The sequence below is a fragment of the Chiloscyllium plagiosum genome, unplaced genomic scaffold (genome assembly GCF_037043375.1).
Source record: "Chiloscyllium plagiosum isolate Xiang-an unplaced genomic scaffold, Cpla_swu_hap1 HiC_scaffold_3, whole genome shotgun sequence".
In the NCBI taxonomy this organism is placed as follows: domain Eukaryota; kingdom Metazoa; phylum Chordata; class Chondrichthyes; order Orectolobiformes; family Hemiscylliidae; genus Chiloscyllium; species Chiloscyllium plagiosum.
The window spans coordinates 61,311,187-61,334,460 of record NW_028270141.1 but is presented as its reverse complement, the minus strand read 5'-3'; the positions used below and the strand labels follow the sequence as shown (position 1 = coordinate 61,334,460).

Genomic DNA, 23,274 nt, shown 5'->3' with positions numbered 1-23,274 from the left:
CTAGACAGTTTGGAGGAGTGGTCTAGGAAATGGTTGATGGAATTCAAATGTGAGGTCTTGCACTTTGGGAAAAAGAATAGAAGCATGGATTACTTTCTAAACGGTGAGAAAATTCGTAAAGCCAAAGTACAGAGGGATCTGGGAGTGCTAGTTGAGGATTCTCTAAAGGTAAACATGCAGGTTGAGTCCGTGATTAAGAAAGCGAATGCAATGTTGTCAATTATCTCAAGAGGGTTGGAATATAAAAGCACTGTTCTGCTACTGAGACTTTATAAAGCTCTGGTTAGGCCCCATTTGGAGTACTGTGTCCAGTTTTGGTCCCCACCTCAGGAAGGACATACTGGCACTGCAGAGTGTCCAGCGGAGATTCACACGGATGATCCCTGGAATGGTAGGTCTAACATATGTGGAACGGCTGAGGATCCTGGGATTGTATTTATTGGAGTTTAGAAGATTAAGGGGAGATCTAATAGAAACTTACAAGATAATACATGGCTTGGAGAGGGTGGACGCTAGGAAATTGTTTCCGTTAGGCGAGGAGACTAGGACCCGTGGACACAGCCTTAGAATTAGAGGGGGTAAATTCAGAACAGAAATGCAGAGACATTTCTTCAGCCAGAGAGTGGTGGGCCTGTGGAATTCATTGCCACAGAGTGCAGTGAAGGCTGGGATGCTAAATGTCTTCAAGGCAGAAATTGATAAATTCTTGATGTCACAAGGAATTAAGGGCTATGGGGAGAATGCGGGTAAGTGGAGTTGAAATGCCCATCAGCCATGATTGAATGGCGGAGTGGACTCGATGGGCCGAATGGTCTTACTTCCGCTCCTATGTCTTATGGTCTAACATTGCCACTGGCTGTGTAAGTGAATGTAGCCATGAACTCTTATGCATCTAACTCCTTCCAGATTGCAGCAGGAGGAATTTGTAACATTTCACAGTGTTGTTTAACAGGGGTCATTGATACTTTATTCATTGCTTACTAACATTTCCTTGTTTATCAGAGACAAGCAGGTGGAATGAGCATGTGGCTTTGATGGATCTACATGCTTTCCTCTGGTGCAGGCCTTAATTGACAATTGTACAATGATTGGTAACTGCTGTACGTCAATTTTGTCCTACATCAGAGCGAAAAGGGATTCCGCTTCAGTGACCAACTGTTCGCTTCAGTGCTTGCTATCCTGATATATTCATGGTGCCTTCATTCTGTAGCAGTTCAATGTTCAACAACAAAATAAAGGGCTACTATGCATCAAGGGCTATCCACTTACCAAACGTTTGCTGCCTCTAATGCGCAACCCATGCACTTGCATGCAACATGCATATAATGTAAACTGTGCATCCACAAAAAAAGGTATTGAGGCAGGGCTTTTACATGCCGAAACAATGTTTTCACAGCCTGGACCTACTAGAACAACTCTGAATTTCCATTCATCTTGAATCAAATGCTTTAACATCCAGCTACATAGCGAGTGGCTGCAAAAAGCTGGAGGAAGATGAAGAGTGCAGGCAATCTATATAACCCCCTTCAAGATGAGCTGTCTGCAAAAAACCTATGTGTGACACCAGTAGTTGCAATGTTCAATCTCTTTTCACCAACATACCTCATCTTGCCTCTGCTACTGACTGTCACATGTTTTACTCGGTCATAATGCAAAAATAAAAGCCACTATAAAATATACATTCCAAACCACATTTATAAATAAAGTAAATCCAAGTGCAGAAGTCGACTAATCATGCTTGTTTATTCTCAGTGCCTGTTTACTATATGTTGACCCAATGGTCACAGTATGGTTAGTGGAAGGCTGTTGATTTTCGGTATAAGAGACTGCAGATGGCTTAGGAGGACAACCTGGAACAGATCTGGATCTAGAAAACCTTGCTGTAGGCAATAATATCTCAGCTTTGAAATTGACAGTCTAAATTGGTTCACTATCAGCCAACAGAGACGGTTGGAATAGCAAGGTTAGGAAGATGAATGCTACCTTTCTGAACACCCTCCGGCATGTATTTCGCAAAACAGGCCCTCAGCGACCCTTGTATGCGTTGCTGCGAAACATTGCAGCTTCTATGTCAGTAAGGCAATGTTGGATGATAGCAGTCTGAGTTTCCAATGCAGCATTCACACTGAGGCAATAACCAACTGCATCACAGTTGGATCTGCAAGTCTTCTGAACTTGGCATCCACTTTCATGCTGGAGAGGATGGGCACCTTTGCACAAAGCCCTGTGTCATTTTGGTGCTGCACTCTTTCATTCTCATTGATATTGATCGCAGACTTTTGCCAAGTTTCCCAATGCACAAAGCATTTAGATGCACATACCTATTAGGTTTTCACTGTTATAGAGTCATAGACATACAACATAGAAACAGACCCTTTGGTCCTACTAGTCCACACCAACCATGCTCCCAAAGTTAACTAGTCCCACCAACGTGCGCTTGGCCCATTTCCCTCCAAAAGTTTCCTCTTCATGAACCTATCCAAATGTCTTTTAAACTTTGTAACTATACCTGCATTCACCACTTTCTCTAGAAGTTCATTCCACACATGAACCACACTCTGTGTAAAAAAAGTTGCCCCTCATGTCCTTTTTAAATCTTTCTGCTTCACCTTAAAAATATGCCCTCTAGTTTTGAACTCCACCACCTTAGGGAAAAGACCCATGTCATTCACTTTATTTATGTCCTTAAGATTTTATAAACCTCAAAAAGGTTGCCCCTCAAAAAGGTTGCCCCTCAACCTCCTGTGCTCCAGTGAAAAAGTCTCAGTCTTTCTAGTCTATTTTTAAATCTCAAACCCTCCATTCCCAGAAACATCCTGGTAAATCTTTGTTGAACCTACTCCAGTTTAATAATATCCTTCCTATAACAGGGTGACCAGAATCTGGCATGCTGCCATTTGTGCTGCACTTTGCCCCTGCTTTGGCTGCAGGACTCATGCTTGGTCCAGATATTATTCTCCTGTAAAATATATTTTTTATCTGTACCTGAACTTGTGGCTGCAAGTATAAAATTGAATGACTGTGCGTCATGTTGCTATTTCTCCAACGCTGCAGTGCTTGGTTATATGAAAGAAGAAAGACAAAAGGGTGGGGGTTGCACAGATGATGGTTAGAGGAAGGAAAAGTGTTTGCTGACAATACTTGCACCTTCTAAATCAGCAGAGTGTATGACATAAGCAGAAATGGGATGTAGGTGGGATTACAGATGAGGATATAATTATCATTTATGTCAGTTTCTCCACCGTCTATATCAATAAGCATCCCAATAATGGTTAGCATCATCTCCCCCATGGCTTAAACGTGGCCTTTTCCCTACTGGTTAGTTCCTGATACCTCAGCCATACTCCACCTTAGCTTATAAGAAAGAGGGAAATATTGTCAGTCAGTATTAGACAATCTGTTTAGATGATATGACTGTCATGGTTGAATGCCTGGCAGTCTGTATAAGCTGTGCAGTGTGGGAGTGTGGCTTGCAGCGCTGTTGAGTGTGATTTGCAGCAGTGCTATGTGTGGTGAAATTGATACAAATTGTTGCTAGGTGAGTAATCAAGGTGTGGTGAGTTAAGCTTGTGCAATTGCTAGGAAATGGCAGTTGAAGATGCTTGGTCACTCTTGTGAGGTCATTGAACCTTTTCTAGCACTATGTTTTGACTTTCAGTGTTTAACTCCTAGCATTGACCCTATAGCTATTTGCTCCTATTCTGAGATTGCATCAGCAGGATCTCCTGTCTCCCTGTTGATATAGGATGCCTCTGTTTCCTTTTACTTCTTCATCCAAGGCTTCCAGTGAATGTCTGAAACCTTAGAGCCCACAGTCTCCCATGTTTTACTGTTATTCAATGTATTCCAGGTGAAATTCACTTGTTGCTTGACAGTCACAACTTGCTCCAGCTACAGTGCACCTTCCCTTTAAGAATTGTAGGCTATCTTTAAACAGGGCAGCGAGCTTTAACTGCTGCTAGCCATTCATAGAATGGGCTACCTGCTTAAACAAGCAGCTAATCGACTGAAGGGTTTGTACAGGTTGGATACAGAAATTGTTTAAAACAAAGAAAATCAAATGCTGCCTTTGTACGGTCAATGGATATGGATTAATCACGCTTCAAAATCCCCTCACATGTTTTAGGAAATGGAGGGTGGGGTGGGGGGCGGTGCGGGGGTTGCTGAGAATGCTGTTAAATTGAGCCCCCGGTGGTTTTGTTTGACTATTGTTTCTTTCTAGTGTGTTCAATGTAACATAAGCAATGCAATTATTGTAAAATACAGTTACAATATCCTACTATAATTCACAATCCAACACATACTAAGCAGTCTTTTGTAGTCAAAATCACTTGCTTTGTTTAGATGTTGAGAAGTTCAAATGCAACACTTCCTTTTTCTGCTCTGTAGTTCTAAGTTTGTTCCTACAAGTCAAAGCTGTTTGATTGCAGAACCAGTCAAGGGAGGAGCTTTTATTAAAACAGCCTGATGGTCATTGGTTAAAGTTGCCACTAACTGACACTAAGGGAATAAATGAATGTGGGACTCTTTTCCTGATCTGGGAGTTCATCTCACCAGCTTTAAGCATCAGCACCACTGTGATTTAATCTTACTCACTTTTACATACATTTCCAAAAGTTAGACAGATTATCTTTAATTGAAGTGATCTGATCCACAGTAATGGCTACAATAATGAGCCCATATTCATGGACAGAGGGTTTGGACTCTCCTGCTGGGGAAGGAAAGCCCAGGGCAGGGCTTACAGCTCACGAATCTTCAGGCAGGAACAGAGCTGAACCACGAATCCGGAGACCCATGAATGCCTTCATGGTCTGGGCTAAGGACGAGAGGAAAAAACTAGCAATCCAAAATCCTGACCTTCACAATGCAGAGCTCAGCAAAATGCTGGGTAAGTATACACAGAAGTTTGAACAAAAATCAATCAAATATAATTTTAACTGAAACATATTAGTCACAAGTTATACTTAGATAGACAAGGTTGTATCTAAAGTTGTGCCAAAGCAAACCAGAAAATTGATTCACCATAAGTAAAAAGTCACATTTTTAAATATTTGAAATTATTTTACTGATGAACTCAGTTTTATTTTAATTTCTGGAAATGACTCTATTTAGAATATAGAAACACAGAATACTATTAATAGTCATTTTGATTGAAGACTGCTTGCAATTAAAAAGAAAATTGAATACAACAAATCTGGAACATCATTAATTACACACACTTTTATTTATTACCGCCTCTTCCTAAATTTAAGTAATTTTGTGTATGGTCAACGGTAATGATTTAGTTTTTAAAATTTACATTTTAATTAAATATGTAAGGTTACATTTTTCACTGTACATGCTTTTATAAGTTAAGAAAAAGTGTGGTTAATATATAAAATTATATTTATTCTTTTCAGAACCAAGATGTGGCCCTTTACTGAAGTGTATATATTATCTTGTCTTCTCGACTTTGTTAATTTCTCAACCATATAAATGATGATAAAATATTACCGGAATCTTTTGTTTAAAATTACACTGCTGACTAATGATCCTTTCTTTTCACAAAAGCTGTATTGGGACAAATTAAATTTCTAATGAATAATAAATTTCTAAAATTCTGAAACATAATGACACATTATGGTACATGAATAATTTTAAAGCAGATTGAGTATAACATAATCCTGCCATTTTTACTATTAAATGAACTGTCTTTTGTGACATGATATTAAGTGAAATTTATCCTGTTCAGGATTATATTTAATCTTGCTTTAACCCTAAAGACTGCAGGTACGTAGATGCTGATGTGATTCCTTTGAACATTGAACACTGAATTGTCCCACCTTCTGCATTCAAACCAAAACGCTGTGTCTGCAGACTTTAAAAAAATTAACAATAGCTAAGTTTGTAGCTGAGGTATATACTATTGCTTTGGATTGGCTGGAATAATTTTGTTGTTGATTTGTTTTAGCTTCCTTTTTGCTTTGCTTTCAACCAAATCCATCTGATGGTGTGCTATGGAAAAAGATAACCCCAAGAAAATTTGAATGTAACTAAGAATTAAATAAATTTTCCTTCTGTAAGATGTTAACCTCATAACCTGTAAGAGGACTGGACTGCAGGTTTCAGTTTTTAAAATAAAGTAGAGACGGCTTGATTAAAAGAAAAATATGTCAAGCCTCCAGTTTTTGCTTATCCTTAATTAATTTAAAAATAATTTTAACCTAATAATGTTTTTTTGTTTGTGCCTGAATTTGGTTTGAAATGGGTCTGACATGTTAGTTTATGCAGGCCTTCCTACATAACAACGCAATCATTGAAATGTAATTACTGTACCTATATCCCAAAGGGATGTAAAAGTATGTTTTAACAGAGTACAGTTTAGTGTATCCAAAGTGTTCCTGTATAGATAGCTTCCATGTGTATCAAATAACCTTTAATTCAGTATGCAACATGTCATGGACTTTTAATTCAAATCATGATTTTGTTTTGAGTGATGCATTTGAATGAATTTTTATAAATCCACTAGGTGGCATCTAAACATCTCCCACAAGGATCATCATTTAATATATTCCACATAAAGGAAAATATAATGAGGAGTTTGAATTGAGTAGGGTGTCTAAAGCTTATCTAAGGGGTTACACCTGTATAATCTTGGGTTAAAATAGGAAAACAAGGGAAATTAATTAAAGCAATTTAAAACAAAACCGCAAGGCCAAGTACGGATAATCCATTTTCTCCAATTACTGGAATGGAGGCCCCCCACTGTTCCCCCTCCCCCGTCCCAGGATATATGAATCCATTTGTAACTTACAACTGGGACTCAACTTCAATGTAAATTAGTAAAACCCATACAATATACTAAATTAGGGATTGGAGTGCTGAAAAAGTTTCATTTCATAAGCGGACAATAGAGGCCACAAAAGCTAAATAGTGCTACAAAAAGTAGACAGACTGTGGCAAATGAAAGTCCATACAGATAATTGCAACATAATGTACATTGGAAGAAAAATTAATTGTGGCATACATATCCAATGAATTGCATTAATACTGGTGAAATTGAAAAAAAAATAGGACTTGACATTTAACAGCCTAGATTTTCCATTGGTGGTTTTCTCGCCACTTGACCCACTTATATTAAACAGGTTAATTCCAGTACAAAAATAACGGCGATTGGAACATCTAGGATAACATACCCAGTCCTTATAAAGCTGCAATCAAAAGCTATCACATAAGAAGCTGAGATGAATTGCCAAATTAACAGAGTAGCTGCTTGTAGATATTGTGATGAGACCGTATAAGCTTGTGGTACCCCTGTGCCCTGAATACAGTTTAGGTGAACAAGATACAGAAGAAGTAGTGTAAAGAGCAGTAATGATTTTAATGATTATTTAGGGGGAAAGAATTGAGAAGCCTGTATCTTGAAATGAAGCAACATTTTAAAAAATTTAGGAAGTATTGAATAATACAAAAGAAGTAAATCTAAAGTACTACCTCAAATTAAGTTATGTGAAAGGTCATACATTTAGAATGGCAATAGACAAGCATGAACTGATGTCAAGCATCAATACCTACAGTAGATTTGAGGTCAGGTAGAGTCATAAATGCACAAACTTGGGAAGCACATCAGAAGCAATCAAATTATCTGCACTGTAGGTTGTTCTGGAAAGGTGATCTTCAATTTCTGTACTTCTTACCTGTCTTTTTCAATTAGTAAATGTTAGAAGTAATGGTGCAGCAGATTTGTCCAAATTGAAACCTATGTTATGGACTTGATAGCTAACTATTCCAGTTTAAAAAGTTCCAAAGTGCAACAATCCCAAATCATTATCAGTGATATCAGTGTTTTTTTGCAAAATCTGAGCAGTAATTAACATTGCATTTGCTACTTTTATATAAATGTTTAAATCACCAAATATCCTTTTCCCTGGCATTAGTCAATGAATAATATTAGAGAAAGCACAAGAGCACATCCTTGGACAACTGATGTTATCTTACCTTGACGCATTTTGGCAATAAAACAATCATCAAGGCTAAATGGACCAACTAAGATTTCTTTGGGCCATTTCTACGTTACTTTAAAAGAGCTGAATTCTTCTTCGAAAAATGTTACAGAATGAAATACGAATAGCCAAAGCCCAAATTCTGAATCCAAGTTAGAGATCAAACTCCTTTTTCAATATAGATTGCAGAATATGACCCAAATTGTAATCACCTGGGACCTTTTAGTTATTTCCTATTCACTTGATCTTCACAACAATTCCAGTTCTTGCATATTTAGTGTGCAGCCTCCATTCCCAAGCAGTTGCCTGATATCAACTTCAGGAGTGGCAGTAAGTTGATATAGAGTTTTTTTCATCAGATAGATTTCTACAATTTATAGTAGACAATCAAAGTCAGTAATAATTCATATTCAGTTCTCAGTGCATAGAAAAACATGTCATTTACGGCTTTTATCATTGCTTTGTTGCCTTTTGAGCAGGAGCCACAGCTGAGGCAATATGTTTACAAAGGGTTTGCTGGAAATCTACACGGTATACGCACAGGATGTTCCACTGACATATTATTTTTAGTTCTTGCAAACCACTTCTTGCCACTGTTATTGAATCTGGTGGAGTCATCATCTTGAATCTTAAGTCAATTAATTTACTACCTAAAATATATGTCTAAATAGACTGCAAATTTTCTTTCATATTTCTGGGGGTGGAATTATATTAAACTTAATCTTTCAATCAGCTTTTCTTAAAACACTTTCTTAAGGATTAGATGTTACAGACTGCAAAATTGTTGAGTAATTTATCAACCTGTGAGACATGATAGATTTCGGAACAAAATTACAACACAGCATTGATTGTATTCTAAATATACCCAAGAGCAAATCTCTTTTAATGTTTCAATAATTCAATAACAAAGTTTAAACAATGGTCTTGTGGCACAGAAAAGGTATTGACTTGAACACCCTGTCAAATGCTACTTTGTAAGCAAGACAGGGTTTTCCTTCTAAATTTCTATTTTGCTTTGTATTTTCCTTGCAGACAAATAATAACTAGTTATAGTAGGGTATTATTCCTCTTCCTGTTTAAATGCAAAAAGGTGGAAGGAGTTTTTCCAATATCTACATAATTACTTACAACAACTATGTTTCCAGTGCCTGTACGAAGCATTCCGCATTAGTGGATAGGCATTCCATGACTCAAAACACTGCAAATATGTCTGCTATAAAAAATGGTGAAATAATCTTAATTTAGAAACAAGAGTATTTGCTACCAATGTACAACAGATCAATAGTCAATACTGTTTTGGGAATAATTTTCTTGATAACATGAGGAAACTGAATTTGGAAATTAATTATAATAAATTCGATGTTTCTTGAATATATTTATTTGGAGTCCTTTTTGAACTCGGACTCTCCTCACAAAAGTGTTACTTATTCATTTAAAAAATAAGTTTTGCTTTCTATAAGACAATGTTTTCTAGTGCCTACTGGGGTGATTGATCTCAACCAGAGTTCACACTCCAAAGATACCAATTGGAGAGAGCATCTATGTGGACATCAGGTAATAGAAGGAATGGACTTGACTAGATTGGTTTATATACTTGAGTGGTTTGCCAATACGGACCATCTAAGGTCCTCTTGTGCCAGAGGCAAAACGGCTCCTGATGCCAAGGGGACTGCACCTTACATGAGTTGTTACTTTAGGAAATGGTTTGGACAAATTTGAGAAGGAGGAGAGGCATGGAAAATATTTTGTACAATTTTGGCAATTAACCATGTCTCTCTGTTGGCTATCAACAGAGAGACTTTAATCATTGTGGAAAGAACTGGAAGTGAAGAATTAGGCCTAATATAATTGTTTTATCTGTCTGACATTCAATTCCTTTAGGAAGAAATGATTAATTATCTAACTCCTTCTATTTGATATTTTAAACTTCAGAAATAAAGATTTTCATCTTGCTCACCATATATTTCATTTCACTTGGGTAAACAAAAACCAATAAGTAATGTCTTTATTTTAACAATATTGCTTTTCTTTCGTAATTTTAACACTGAAAGCAGTTAATCTCCATTACAATCTCATGTGACAAGGTATTAAATAAAGCATTAGTGTTTATTGTTCACAGCACAAACTGTCAGTTTTTTTTAACTGTAAAAGTATATTTAGTTATAGAATAATTTTTCTTATGGATAAAGAAGTGAATATAGAAGGAATGATGTCTAATTATGAGTTGGAGATGAATTTGATTTATAATTTTTACCTCTGAATTCATGGGATATATTTTAGGTAAATCATGGAAAGCACTGACTCCTTCACAGAAGAGGCCTTTTGTAGAGGAAGCTGAAAGATTACGAGTCCAGCATATGCAGGATCATCCCAATTACAAATACAGGCCTCGGAGGAAAAAACAGATCAAACGTCTCTGCAAACGTGTAGATCCTAGCTTCCTGCTCACCAACATCCCGCATGATCGACCTCCTGTCCGCAGTGGAAGAATGTGCAGGGGACCTCTGGAGGAGGAAGAGGATAAAGGCTATCCACGAGCCTCAAGACTTCCTGTAATCAGCAGATTCAGGGACACACAGACAACAAACAACAGCTTTGACAACTATGGGCTACCCACTCCTGAGATGTCCCCTTTAGATGTGATTGATGCCGATCACAGCTTCTTTCCAACTCAGTGTACAGAAGATTCTCCTTCCCAGATGAACGGACTAATGTATCATTCAGACTACAGTCAAAGCCCTATCCAATGTGGACATCTCAGTCAGATTTCAATTCCCCAGAACAGATCTACCATGATGCACTCTGCAGCCAGCCATCCTCCACCTCCTCCTTATTATAACCGGATCCAGCAGCCGGCTCCACAGTGCATGAACTCGAGCACATCAGTTCACCTTTCTCCTCCCCATGATCACCATCACCTAGATAATCTGGAACATATCACCCAAGCTGAGCTTTTAGGAGAAGTGGACCGCAATGAGTTTGATCAGTATTTGAACACCTCTAGTCATCTAAATCAAGCAGGAATGGTAATTAATTCACATCTGCCTGACATTTGTTCACCAGGAGGCACAAATTCAGAGAGGAGCCTTATATCTGTATTAGCAGATGCTACTGCAGCTTATTACAACAGCTACAGTAGCTCCTAGAACAAACAAATAGACTTGTACTTTTTTAAAGTAACAACAGTATTATTTACAAATATCTCTGGGCATGGAAATATCCTCAGGGCGGTAAACTAAAATAGTCGTGCTTTTTCATAGATGATGACTAACATATTTATATTGGCTTGAAGTAATTTTTGCAACATTTGTAAGATAAAATTTAAAGTTGCTTGCTATTTGGATGCTTGTTTTCCAAACATTATGCTGAAATGTTTGTGCTTGTAAAGGGTTTGCAAGAGATATTTCTAAATCCTCAGTAATTGCTTCTTTCTTTTTCGGTTTGGTTATTGTATGCCTTTTCATTTCAAATGTTTGCATATTCTTCCAGTGGATTGAGAAAATTTAACTGATCTGAAATTACTGATCCAATGCTGAATGAATTACTGTGCTTTCAATCTAATAAATATTTCATGGAGTATTGATTGCTGTTTTATTTTCAATTTGCTGAACATTCATGAATATCCACAATGCCATCCAATGAAAACATTACCATATTTGGTCAGATTCAATTTTTACTTGTAACTATCAGAGCATTGTTGCCATTTTACACATGGCATCTGCCCATTTAGGATCTCTGTGATGTGGAGGAGCCAGTGTTGGACTGAAATGGACAGAGTTAAAAATCACCCAACACCAGATTATAGTCCAACAGGTTTATTTGGAAGCACTAGCTTTCAGAGCGCAGCTCCTTCATCAGGTAGCTGTGGAACGGGATCATAAGACATAGAATTTATAGCAAAAGATTACATTGTCATGCAACTGAAATGATATATTGAACAAAACTGGATTGTTGTTAAGTCTTTCATTTTTTAGAATGCATTGCAGGTTTCATTAATATGTAAATCCCAGAACTTCTATTACATCACCTTCTCGAGATAACTTAAGGTTTTATAACAAAAGGTGACATCTCAGCTCAGACAATGCATTAAAAGTCTAAGGATAGAGTCTGGCTGTATCCCAATCTTGAGTCAGACTTGTTCTATTTCTGAAGTGGAATTTACAAAATATTACATGTATTGACTGCCTGTAAACTTTGCATTTTTTGAGCAATATAGAATGTATCTGCAAATATAATTCTGCAAATACAAATTCACCCTATAGACTTATATGTGTGTACGCATGCATGAGAGAGAGAGAGAGCGTGTGTGAGTGTGAGTGCATGTGAGAGAGTGTGAGTTTGCATGTGTGAAAGCTTGGTAAAGTGTGTATGTGGGTGTGATGGAGTATAAGTCTTTGAGAGGGTGTGTGCGTGGGTTAGAGTGTGGGGGATGCATGAGTGTGTGGGATCTGTGAAGTCAGCATCAATTATGACTCACCTGAACAATTCTGCACAATGAAAAGCTTGCATTACTGGGTACATTTTAACAACTAAGTTCTACATTACCCCATGTGGCAAGTAATTCACTTAATCCAATTTGTTGAGAAGTGAGGATTTACCCCCACAAATGGAGAAAAAGTTCAAATAAGAATTTAAATCTTCCAGCACTGTTTCCATTGGCAAGAGTATGAAGGTATGATGCTCAGGACATATGTGATGTGGGGCAATGAGGATGACCTAACAATCAAAGTGCAAAATTAAATTCTTTATAGTATGGAAGATATTTCTCTGAGTTTCTCAAAAATATCCTTCTTTTTTACTTCTAAATATTTCATTAAAATTTCTCCAAACCTATTCCACAGCTTTCTGTTCTCTAATAGAAACAGGAGTTGCTGCAAGTTCGCAATAAGCTCACTAAAATATGTAGACAAGAAGTCAAGTTACATTTACAAACACGTCCTTTCTGATGAAGAATAAGGAAAGAGGAGAGATGAAGAAGAAGATATCATTTAGAGGCTGGAATGACCAGAAAAAAGATTTTTGGAAAATTTCAGGTTGTTTTTGAGTCTGGGCTTATGTCTTATGGGCTTATGGTTATCTAGGAAGTGTCAAAAATAGAATAGTCAATACCAAAAGGTAAGAATCATATATTTTCTGAGGTTATTGGATGTGTGTCAATGCAGGACCTTTATTTTGTAGAGATCACAAGAGTAGTCAGTTTGTGAGCACCTGCTTTACTCACAGCAAGCTTTCTTCCAACACATATGGAGCTGCTTTACACTGTAGTATTCTCCCAGGCAATATTGGCCTTATGATTGGCAGTGAAATACTTTGACATGAAATATACAAAGGTATAAATGGTAGGACATTTTGCTATCATTTACTTAAGATAGCTTGATTAAAATAGTAAACAAGTTCCAAATGATGAAAATCTGAAAAACAATTGGAACTGAATGAAACCAAATGAGGGATGATTGGGAACTGAAGAGTTTCAAAGAACAGTCATTGGACCCAAAACATTAACTCAATTTCTCTCTCCACAAATACTGCAGACCTGCTGAATTTCACCAGCATTTTCTGTTCTCATTTAAGTTGATATATTTTTATGTAGGGAAAGTATACAGAGTTCAAAGTGAAGCTAATCAGGGTGAAAACAAATTTAGCCAGATAGAAGTAGTGGATGAGGAATTTTTGGGAAAGAAGCTAAGATCCTGGAGGCCACCCTGAAAAGGCAAGGAGATCATTAAATCCAAATAACCTGGCATAATTGAAATAGTACAGAATATGAGGACTAAAGTGCACAACACACTGTAGTGTAAATACTGTTTTTGTTGTCCAGCATGCTGTAAGAGACATTATTGCTTTATAAGTGATTCCTGAGGTTAAATTGAACATTGAGATGCACCAGACACATCCCTATTCTTCATCCAGAAGTTGGGTGCTGCTTTCAGTTTATTGCAATGTTGGAACATTCATTTCCGAGTTTTTTTTTGCTGGCATGGAATGTTTAAATATGTTGCACAACAACAGTCCACTCTCCCTATCGCATTGTTGTGTTTCCATTATGCTAAAGTTTGTCATTTACATGTATAAACACCATTTTAACAGGTAACCAATTAATAGGATTTGTTTTCCCAGAATATACTTTATTCATAAACTTTGTAAACATACACAAAACATCTCAGCTTAAATATTACAATATTCAGGGAGTTGATGGCCTAGTGGTATTATCGCTGGACAATTAATCCAGACACTGAGGTAATGTTCTGGGGATCCGGGTTCAAATCCTGCCATGGTAAAATTTGAATTCAATTAAAAATCTGGAATTCGGAGTCTAATGATGACCATGAATCCATTGCCAACTATTGGGGAAAACCCATCTGGTTTACTAATGCCCCTTAAGGGAGGAAACTGCCATTCTTGTCTGGTCTGGCCTACATGGTTGACTCTTAATGGCCCTCTGGACAATTAGGGACAGTCATTAAATGCTGAGCGAGCCAGTGATGCCCTCACCTCATGAATGAAAATTCAATTTGCACCTGTAAAGCATAGGATCTTGTAATTCAGGATCTTGGAATGTGCTGACCTGTAATACTCGGTCAAGGACAATTCCTTGCATTGGAAAACCAGCAAATTTCAGACAGAACAAGGAGCTTTTCTTATTGATGCTTGTGTTGGCATTTATCTCTGGGAATGTCCTGTAGAACACAACTGCTCCAGCTGAACCTTGAAAAGGGCTAATGCCCGAAACGTCGATTCTCCTGTTCCCTAGATGCTGCCTGACCTGCTGCGCTTTTCCAGCAACACATTTCCATACCTGTAACGCATACTCCACTCAATATGATTTTAATAGCCTTATGATTTAAGGTATAGAAGTCAGGTATACAACCCAAGAGCAAAAACATTTCAAATTGAACATTGCAGAAAGTGCAATTGTGTAAAGTTTTCTATTCAATGTGTTTCACCTGGAGGTGCTTCATTACATTTCAATTACCTTAATTTACAACGTACATGTTTTGAAAAGCATACTACCTGAGGGATATAACATTTTCCAGCCCCTCAGTGTACTGTGTGGCTGAAAGGTACTAGGCAAAGACCTTTCTCCATTGTGCCACTGTCCATGATTTAATGCATGCTTCAGAATGTAATTCAGGATCTTGGAATGTGCTGACCTGTAATACTCGGTCAAGGACAATTCCTTGCATTGGAAAACCAGCAAATTTCAGACAGAACAAGGAGCTTTTCTTGTTGTTGCTTGTGTTGGCATTTATCTCTGAGAATGTCCTGTAGAACACAACTGCTCCAGCTGAACCTTGAAAAAAATCTGTTGCTTTTCCCTTTAGAACTTGGAAAGTAAGGAAAGTAAAACAAACACAATGATCAAAGAACATATTCTGCTGATTGTTGTACCATTTTACCAACAAACACAAATAGGTTAAAATAAACACACTTACATTGTATAGCTGTAAGTAGTGAAATCACGGCTGAATTTTAATGTTCTGACCTGCTCACTGTGGCGGGGGGGACTATGTGTCAGAATGTGTTTGAGCACTGTAGTTGTCACCATCTTTTCAATCCAATCACTTTTTTGTGCCAGAATTCCAAGTTTTCCCAGTATTAAAGCATGTAGGTCTGATGATGACCTGCAGTCCATTCCAGCTGAAGCACTTTATGGAACCATGTAAAAATCAGAGTTGAAGCATAGTAAAAGTCTTCAGACAGAGCCCAAAGCTTTAGAAATACAGGCACAACTGTCACAGTAGCACCCTGGTTCAGCAATGTATTTTCTGACATGATGCTTTGGGCTTTAAGATTCTGTTCCTTGTGAATTGGAGGAAGAGGCCTGTCTCGGAAAACAATCAGAGTGGTGCTGGAAAAGCACAGCAGTTCAGGCAGCATCCGAGGAGCAGGAAAATCGACGTTTCGGGTAAAAGCCCTTCATCAGGAATAGAGGCAGAGTGCCTGCAGGGTGGAGAGATAGATGAGAGGAGGGTGGGGGTGGGGAGAAAGTAGCATAGAGTGTTTGTACTCAGGGCGGAAAAAGATGAATAGCCTGACTCATTGAATTATATCTTAATGTGCCTCTAACTCGAATCATCCTTACTCTTCCTTCTCAAACCTTCATCATGCAACTCATTCCTCATAGATGTTGCAGCTTCACCCATTCTTTTTTTCTCTCTCTCTCTTTCTCGAGGCACCTCCTCACTTCTCCATCTAAATAATCATCACTGATGTTCACCCTCATCTTAATGCAAATGCACATCCATCTTTCACAGTGATTCCCCCCAAAAAATTCTCTTTCCAACCTCGCAAACATTTTACATTTCACACTCTGGCTTTTTCTTTCTCTCCCTGTTCGAGAAGAAAGATTTGGATACCATGAAAAAGCAGAAAAGTAAAAGTGGTCCTCCAGCCACCTCCACTTTAACCACTGAAGAGGAGGAAATGCTGGGATGAATTGTATCCTGGCATGCATGGTCATTGGAGTTGAAGAAACAAGAGGTTCTCAGCTCTATGGTTCCAGAGTAAAACAGCAACAGTCATATGGAATATATCACTGATACCCGTTATTTTGATATAACCAGACAATGAAAAATGATGGTATGGACATGACGATTTAGGTTTAGTTCTAATCTTGTTCATGTTCTTCAAGCATTCCTCAGAAGGTGGTGCTGGAGGAGAATAAATGAAAACTCCTTAACAAAAAGCAGTCAGAATGCAAATCCTCCAACTACCAGACAGTAGATGTGTTGTCCTATGATGAAGGACATGTTACCTGTGACTAGGAGCAAGTGCTGGGACAGATACAGCAGTGGAGAATCCTTGGACAGCATAGCTTCAAGCTCTACTTCACTGGAGGCAAATGCTGAGCTCTGGTGGCTATTAAAGAAGATGAGAATTTTGGATCAGTGGCAGTATTTCCAGCTGCAACATACACAATTAGGAAAATTCGAGAAATCTATTACTTGCATGAGTACCAGAAAGTTTCATATCTTTACTCTAAGTGAATCCTGGCTGTCACTTATGGTCTGTGCTTTGATTTATAATGTACATGATTTGTACAGACCACTGCCAGAAGAGTATTACATTTTGAAGTCCTTTAGTGTATTGTGTGGCTGAAAGGTACCAGGCAATGAACTTTGTGTCTCTGTTTATGATTTAATGTGTCCCTCAGAATGTAATTCTGGACCTTGGAATATGCTGATCTGCAACATACTGTCAAGGACAACTGCTTGCACTGGAAAACTCAAATGCCACCTTGAGCAAAGTTGAGGAAAACTTCACCATTGCTGTTCAGCACCTCATTGAATTGCAACAAAGCAGTTTTCAGATCTAAAGGGGGATTATATAGGTCATGAGAGGCAAGACAAAGAAAGAGTGCATTGAAGTGTGAATCTGCTCAAATACATTTCTGATGCCACATCTTCCATATTCCCTCCTCCCCAATCAAACTCAGTGTCCTGTCCTGATGGCTGATTCTGCCCTTGCAGAACACACATGGACAATCATTGGCAGGGTCCTTCTGGCTGCAACATCACAAGACAATGGTCAACAGCAGTCACATCAGAAAAATTAGCAAACTCACTCTGAAAGTCTGAGGACGGGAGCTAGAGACAGGCAATGGGTGTTTGTGACATAGATGAATTGTTGACAGTGAGACCTCTTAGTGTTGTTGGCTAGGGATGTTCAGACAGTACGAAATTTGTGTGAGAAGGGCTACATTGTACCAATTTAAGTGAAATGTGACTGAACCAGACTGTCCCAACTTTCCCTGGCAGCAATGAGTGCATCCCTCATCCTCTCGTTAAACTTTTTCCTCCAAGAAAGCAGAGCACTCAACACTTACTTGTAGAAATCAATGAGGCGAAAGTGGCTATTGCAGATCTTGGAGATTAGAGTCAAGATTAGAGTAGTGCTGGAAAAGAACAGCAGGTCAGGCAGCATCCAAGGAGCAGGAAAATCAACGTTTCGGGCAAAAGCCCTTCCTGATGAAGGGCTTTTGCCTAAAACATTGATTTTCCTGCTCCTCAGATGCTGCCTGACCTGCTGTGCTTTTCCAACACTACTCTAATCTTGACTTCCTTGTAGAACTCCAGGGCCCAATGCTGTACAACATAATATGTACAGGTTCAAGCCTGATCGTTCTGGTTTCTGAGAATCACTGTTTGCTCTCTTCATGCTGTTCATATGAGCCACATCTTCAGAGGGTATCCCTTGTCTCCATCTCATTTGTCCTCCAAAGCAATTCTGCTTCAAAGTGTGAATATCCCTGGAGGACATGACTAGTGGAAGGTGAAAGCCTCAGACTGTTTCCATGAGAATCTTGCACAGATTTGTATGTCGTGGTAGTTACAGACCACCTGATCATTGATGGAATGGAATCTCAATTGATAAGAATCCCAGGCATTTCACAGAACAATTGCAAGCACATGATAGTGGCTGGCACAAACATTTGAACGAGCAGCACAGTGCATAGCACTTGCATGAATGCCCAGAGATCTTACTTGCCGAGCCATGTTTCAGAACCTTTTCCTCATTAGTTTCCTGCAGCATCTTTCAACTTCCCTTGAAAGATCTGTGCACCTTTTCCATATCTTTCACCGCACATTTCTCCTTCATTGCAGAGAAGTAATGTCCTTTAGAAGTCTTTTTCAAAAGATCTCTTCTACTCCCTTTCAAACACCTTCACTCTCCTGTAGGAGTCAAATTGTATGGCAGCATTAGTTAACTTGCACAATATTGCAACTACAGTAAGATTATGAGAACTGCAGTAAGATTATAAGAGGGAGAGATTTGTAATTGGAGGAGGCTTATTGGGAATACTTAAATTTACTAATATAATGAAAAGGCCACTGAGTATTTATGTTCTTAGGAGGTTTGAGATAGTAAAACTAGAGAACATATCCCTGTATAAAGCAAATGATAGTAGCTCTTGTCCTAAGTAGATATAACTCCATACAAGCTAAGAACCACTTGCTATAGTCAGTCAGCTGCCTGTTCTGGACAGTCATCTGAGCCCCTCTTTCAACCATTGCTTCTTTATATATTCTCAGGTACAACACATGAAACATTTCTGACTTCCTTGAAGGATCAGTTCATAGAATCACTTTAGCTGACAATGCATTACTACATCATACCCTCATATGCAGAGATAAGACTTGCGAGGATGTTAAAATATCAGTTTGAGGGTGTTTCATACATTAAGCAACAGTGAAATCTGGAAAAGGTGTAATAGAAATCCCCATTCCTCAGGATTCCTTACCCGCAAATGACAAGAATTCTGTTCTGAGGCCCTAACATTCAAAGGAAAAATGCCTATGAGCAAAACACATGATTGGAGTTGTGCAATATACTTTGCAGCTTCTGGCACATAGCAGATAGAATATAACAGTTCATCTCCTGGATGTGTGGCCAATAGACACTATTTTGCCAATTTTTGCAGCACTCCTTAATGTCTAGGCTGATTTGGCTGGACAGAGAAAACTCAAAACTTCACCAAGATCACTGGGATCTACTCCCATATGAGCTACAATGTCTATTACATGGAAGCTTCCAGCTAGGGCTTAACAAGACGAGATTTGCGATTCATAAATCTCCTGCACTGAATTCTTCTTCACTCTATCATGACTTCACTGGATCCAATATAATTCAATTTCGGCCCAATCATAATCATGTCTTCTGTAAAATACCAGTAGGATCCAAAAATTCTCGACAGATCGTTTCCAGTTTCCACAGAAAGCTTAATGTAGATGTTTCCTTATAAATCATTTTACTACATATTGTTAATTTATGTACACACCTCCAAGGTGATACATTAAGCATGTGTGAGCAGGAACAGTTAAAACTGAAAAAGGTGTAATTCCTTACCTACAGAGGCCAGGAATTCTGTTTTAGGCTTTCGATCAATGATGGGTACAGCATCATACAAATCCTGGTGCCCAATAGCTTTAGTGGGCAAGTTACAGCTGAAATTTGCATGTACTATGCCACTGTGTCCATGAGGATGGGTCACTTTACCCCAAATAACACAAGCTTTGTTTGCTTTACCACCAGGAGTCACAGTGTTGTTCTTTGCTTTGTAGACATAAGCATATCTCTTACCCAGGTGAAATTCTGTTTCTTTGTGGCAATAAGCATCCTCAATCTTCAGTAGGGCAGTGTGCTCTCTCTGGGTTTTGAAGGCTTCATTTATAGCCTGTATACATGGCTTTGCACCGCAATCTTCAAGATATTGTGAGAATGCCTGCAGCAGCTGGATCGCCTGACCTCATTCCAAGATGTAAATGTTGGCTTGAGCAAACGGGGCACTGTCACTTGTCGTTCCAGCAATGTTTCAATGTATCACTTGGTACAAAGAAATTAAACGCATTGATAATTTTACATACAGAGAAACATTGTTGCTGATTATTGAAATGTAATGTCATCGTCCTACAAAGTGCCATATTACCATGCTGATAAGGCTGAGCAGTCAAAAACATTGATCTTCAACGGGATTAAAATATCTGCCCATCAGATACATTTTTAGAGGTAGGTAGTATCAGGTGAGTTACCGTTGTGTGGACTATGATATCTGTCTCTTCCTAAGGATGGATTCAAGTTTTTAAGATGTTTGCTCCCAGGTTAAAAATGGAAATCTTTAACTTTAAAATCAACAGAATACCATGCATATTTGCAGAACTAGGCTAGAGGTACAATTCTGTAGAAAATTCAAGCTCTGCTTTATGAATAGTCCTTGATCATTTCAACCCTTCCAATTGGAACAATTGCAACCGAGACCCCAAAGTTGAAAGGTAAATTTGTTATTTTTCTGAGCATGTGTTATCAGCAGGGAATTTTGCCAAAGCAGCATAAAGAGTCAGAGATAGACTGAGTTTATGGGGTTTCATCAGACCCCAATTCTAGCTAATAGTTCATGGGAATCCATCCATATTTCTGATGGCTGCCTCACAGCTTAAAGAGGAAACAAGGTTAATTGTTTTAAGGCAAGGTTTCCTCCCCTTCTCAGAGGAAGGTCCCATCATAGAGTGTCACCAAACAATCAGATTGTGTGAGGTATTAGGAAAGTGGTAGGCAGCAAGTGATGGTTTCTGGACCAGTTTTTCTCTTGTAATTGTGGGACTCCTTCTGACATCTTGAAAATGTTGAGGACCAAACAGTATGCTATCTCAAAAGTGAGGTGTGTTGAGATATTTTTTAATAAACATGTTCATACATGTTATAATACCTTTCAAGCAGGTGGGATTTGAACCCAGGTCTTTCGGCTCAGAGGTAGGGATCGCAGAACATAGAACTGTGCAGCATGTGAACAAGCCCTTCAGCCCATGAAGTTGTGCCAAGCATGATGTTAAATTAAACTAAGCTGTTCTTCCTGCTTTTGGTCCATATTCCTCCATACCTTACAAATTCACATGCCCATCTAAAAGTCCTTTAAACGCTCCTATCATATTTGCTTCCACCGCAATCCCGGCAGCACGTTTCAGACTCCAACCACTCTCTGTGTAAAAAACTTGCCCTTCCAATCTCCTTTGAATCTCCACCCTATCGACTTGAGTGGTCACTTTCAGGGAGCTATGGACTTGAATCCCAAGATCCCTCTATAATTAATGCTGTCAAGGTCCTGCCATTAAATGTACACTTTTCCTTAACGTTTGATCTTCTAAAATGCAGCACCTCACACTTCCCTGGATTAAACTCCATCTGACATTTTTCTGCCCATATCTGTAACTGATGTATATTCTGCATTGTATCCTTTGATAACCTCCTACACCATCCACAACTCCACTGAGCTTGGTATTGTCTGCAAACTTAGTAAACCACCCATCTACATGTTGATTAGGAACGACTTAAAAATTTTCCAGCTGTCCTATACTGCCTGTGTTATAGTGGAACTGGTATTATTTCTCTGCTGTTGACAGTTATTCCACATGCACCACATAGTCTCATCTCTACATACCGCTGCTTCTGTTTATTCAGCCATGGGAATTGGTCTGATAGGATCGTGATTTTAGAATTGGTATCAAGCTTAAATTTAATACGATGCCCATTGACAAAGACAATGTGAATCCTGGATTGTTGGAAATCACCAATTTGCCCCATAAGTGCCTTGATTAGCTTTTCTAAAAGTGACTGCCCTGTCATATTAACGTCTTTCTGTGTGTAATCTCCTTCTGACCTGTACCTCTGTCATTGCATGCCACATTTGTACTTCGTGTTTTATTTTGAGGCAATGCAGTATATTACGAACTGTGGCTTCTGTGAAGTCCAATCCTGTGTGTTATGTGATACATTTTTGACCTTGAATCTGCTAGAAAATATTAAATCTTCTCTATTTCTTCAAAATGAAGTGTTTAATCTTATTCTGGCTCTTTCACTCTTCCTTGCAGCCATGCCTTGCTTTGACAACTGTTGATGGCAGCTAACTTCATTGTAGAAGATGAGAACTATCTTTTACAGCTCCTGGAGTTAGATGCTTTTTGCAAAGCCTTCTTCATTTGACTCTCTGTAATGTCAAAGTGTCAGTGACTTTTCTCTCTTACTAGCTCACATATTTGCCCCAGTGCTTCTTACAGTTTCTGTATAAAGCACTTGCAATGCTAAGCTTGCCTTTTTGCTGCTTGCACAACTACAGACTCACTGTTAGTGATTTTCAATTTCAATTGCTGACTAATTGTGTATTCTAAAATGTTAAAAATCACACAACACCAGGTTATAGTCCAACAGATTTAATTGGAAGCACACTAGCTTTCGGAGCGACGCTCCTTCATCAGGTGATTGTGGAGGGCTCGATTGTAACACAGAATTTATAGCAAAAATTATACATTGAAAAATTGATTGTCTGTTAAGCCTTTCATCTGTTAGAATACAGTGATAGTTTCACTTCTTTCATGTGTAAATCACAAAACCCTTTTTTTAAAAGTTGCATTCTCGGGTTAGCTGTTAACAATGGTGATAGCTAGACAATATGTTGAAGGTGTTAGCCCCCTGTGTTCTCTGTCTATGACCTGATGTTTAGATTGATTCTAATCTAAAAAGTGAGATAACAGAGTTTTACATAAATTCATGCAGTTTTTGAGCTCAGAGTTCTACATGAATGTATGAAGTTTTTGAGCAAAGTGCAATGTAACTCTGCAAGTACAAATTCACCACACAAAATATATGTGTGCATGTGGGTCTTTATCTGTCTGTGTGTGTGTGTCTGTCTGGGGTGGGGGTTGTGAGTGTGCGAAAGTGTGTGTGTGTGTGTATGCGTGTGTAGTGAGTGCAGAGTGTCTTAAGTGTGTGAGGGGGTGCATGTGTGAGTGTGGGAGTGTGT

General features: G+C 38.5%; 1 protein-coding gene and 1 pseudogene across 1 annotated transcript; one reads left to right on the top strand and one right to left on the bottom strand.

Moving 5' to 3' along the window:
* The first annotated feature begins 4,544 nt into the window (after positions 1 to 4,544).
* On the top strand, positions 4,545 to 11,557 carry LOC122543571 (transcription factor Sox-7-like). The gene is made up of 2 exons (XM_043682381.2): positions 4,545 to 4,888; positions 10,263 to 11,557. Exons 1-2 carry the CDS (start codon positions 4,660 to 4,662, stop codon positions 11,126 to 11,128), a joined length of 1,095 nt encoding a protein of 364 aa, XP_043538316.1. The 5' UTR covers positions 4,545 to 4,659; the 3' UTR covers positions 11,129 to 11,557.
* Positions 11,558 to 19,829: 8,272 nt separating this feature from the next.
* LOC122548653 (large ribosomal subunit protein eL33 pseudogene) lies at positions 19,830 to 20,233 on the bottom strand (annotated as a pseudogene).
* Between the last annotated feature and the right edge of the window lie 3,041 nt (positions 20,234 to 23,274).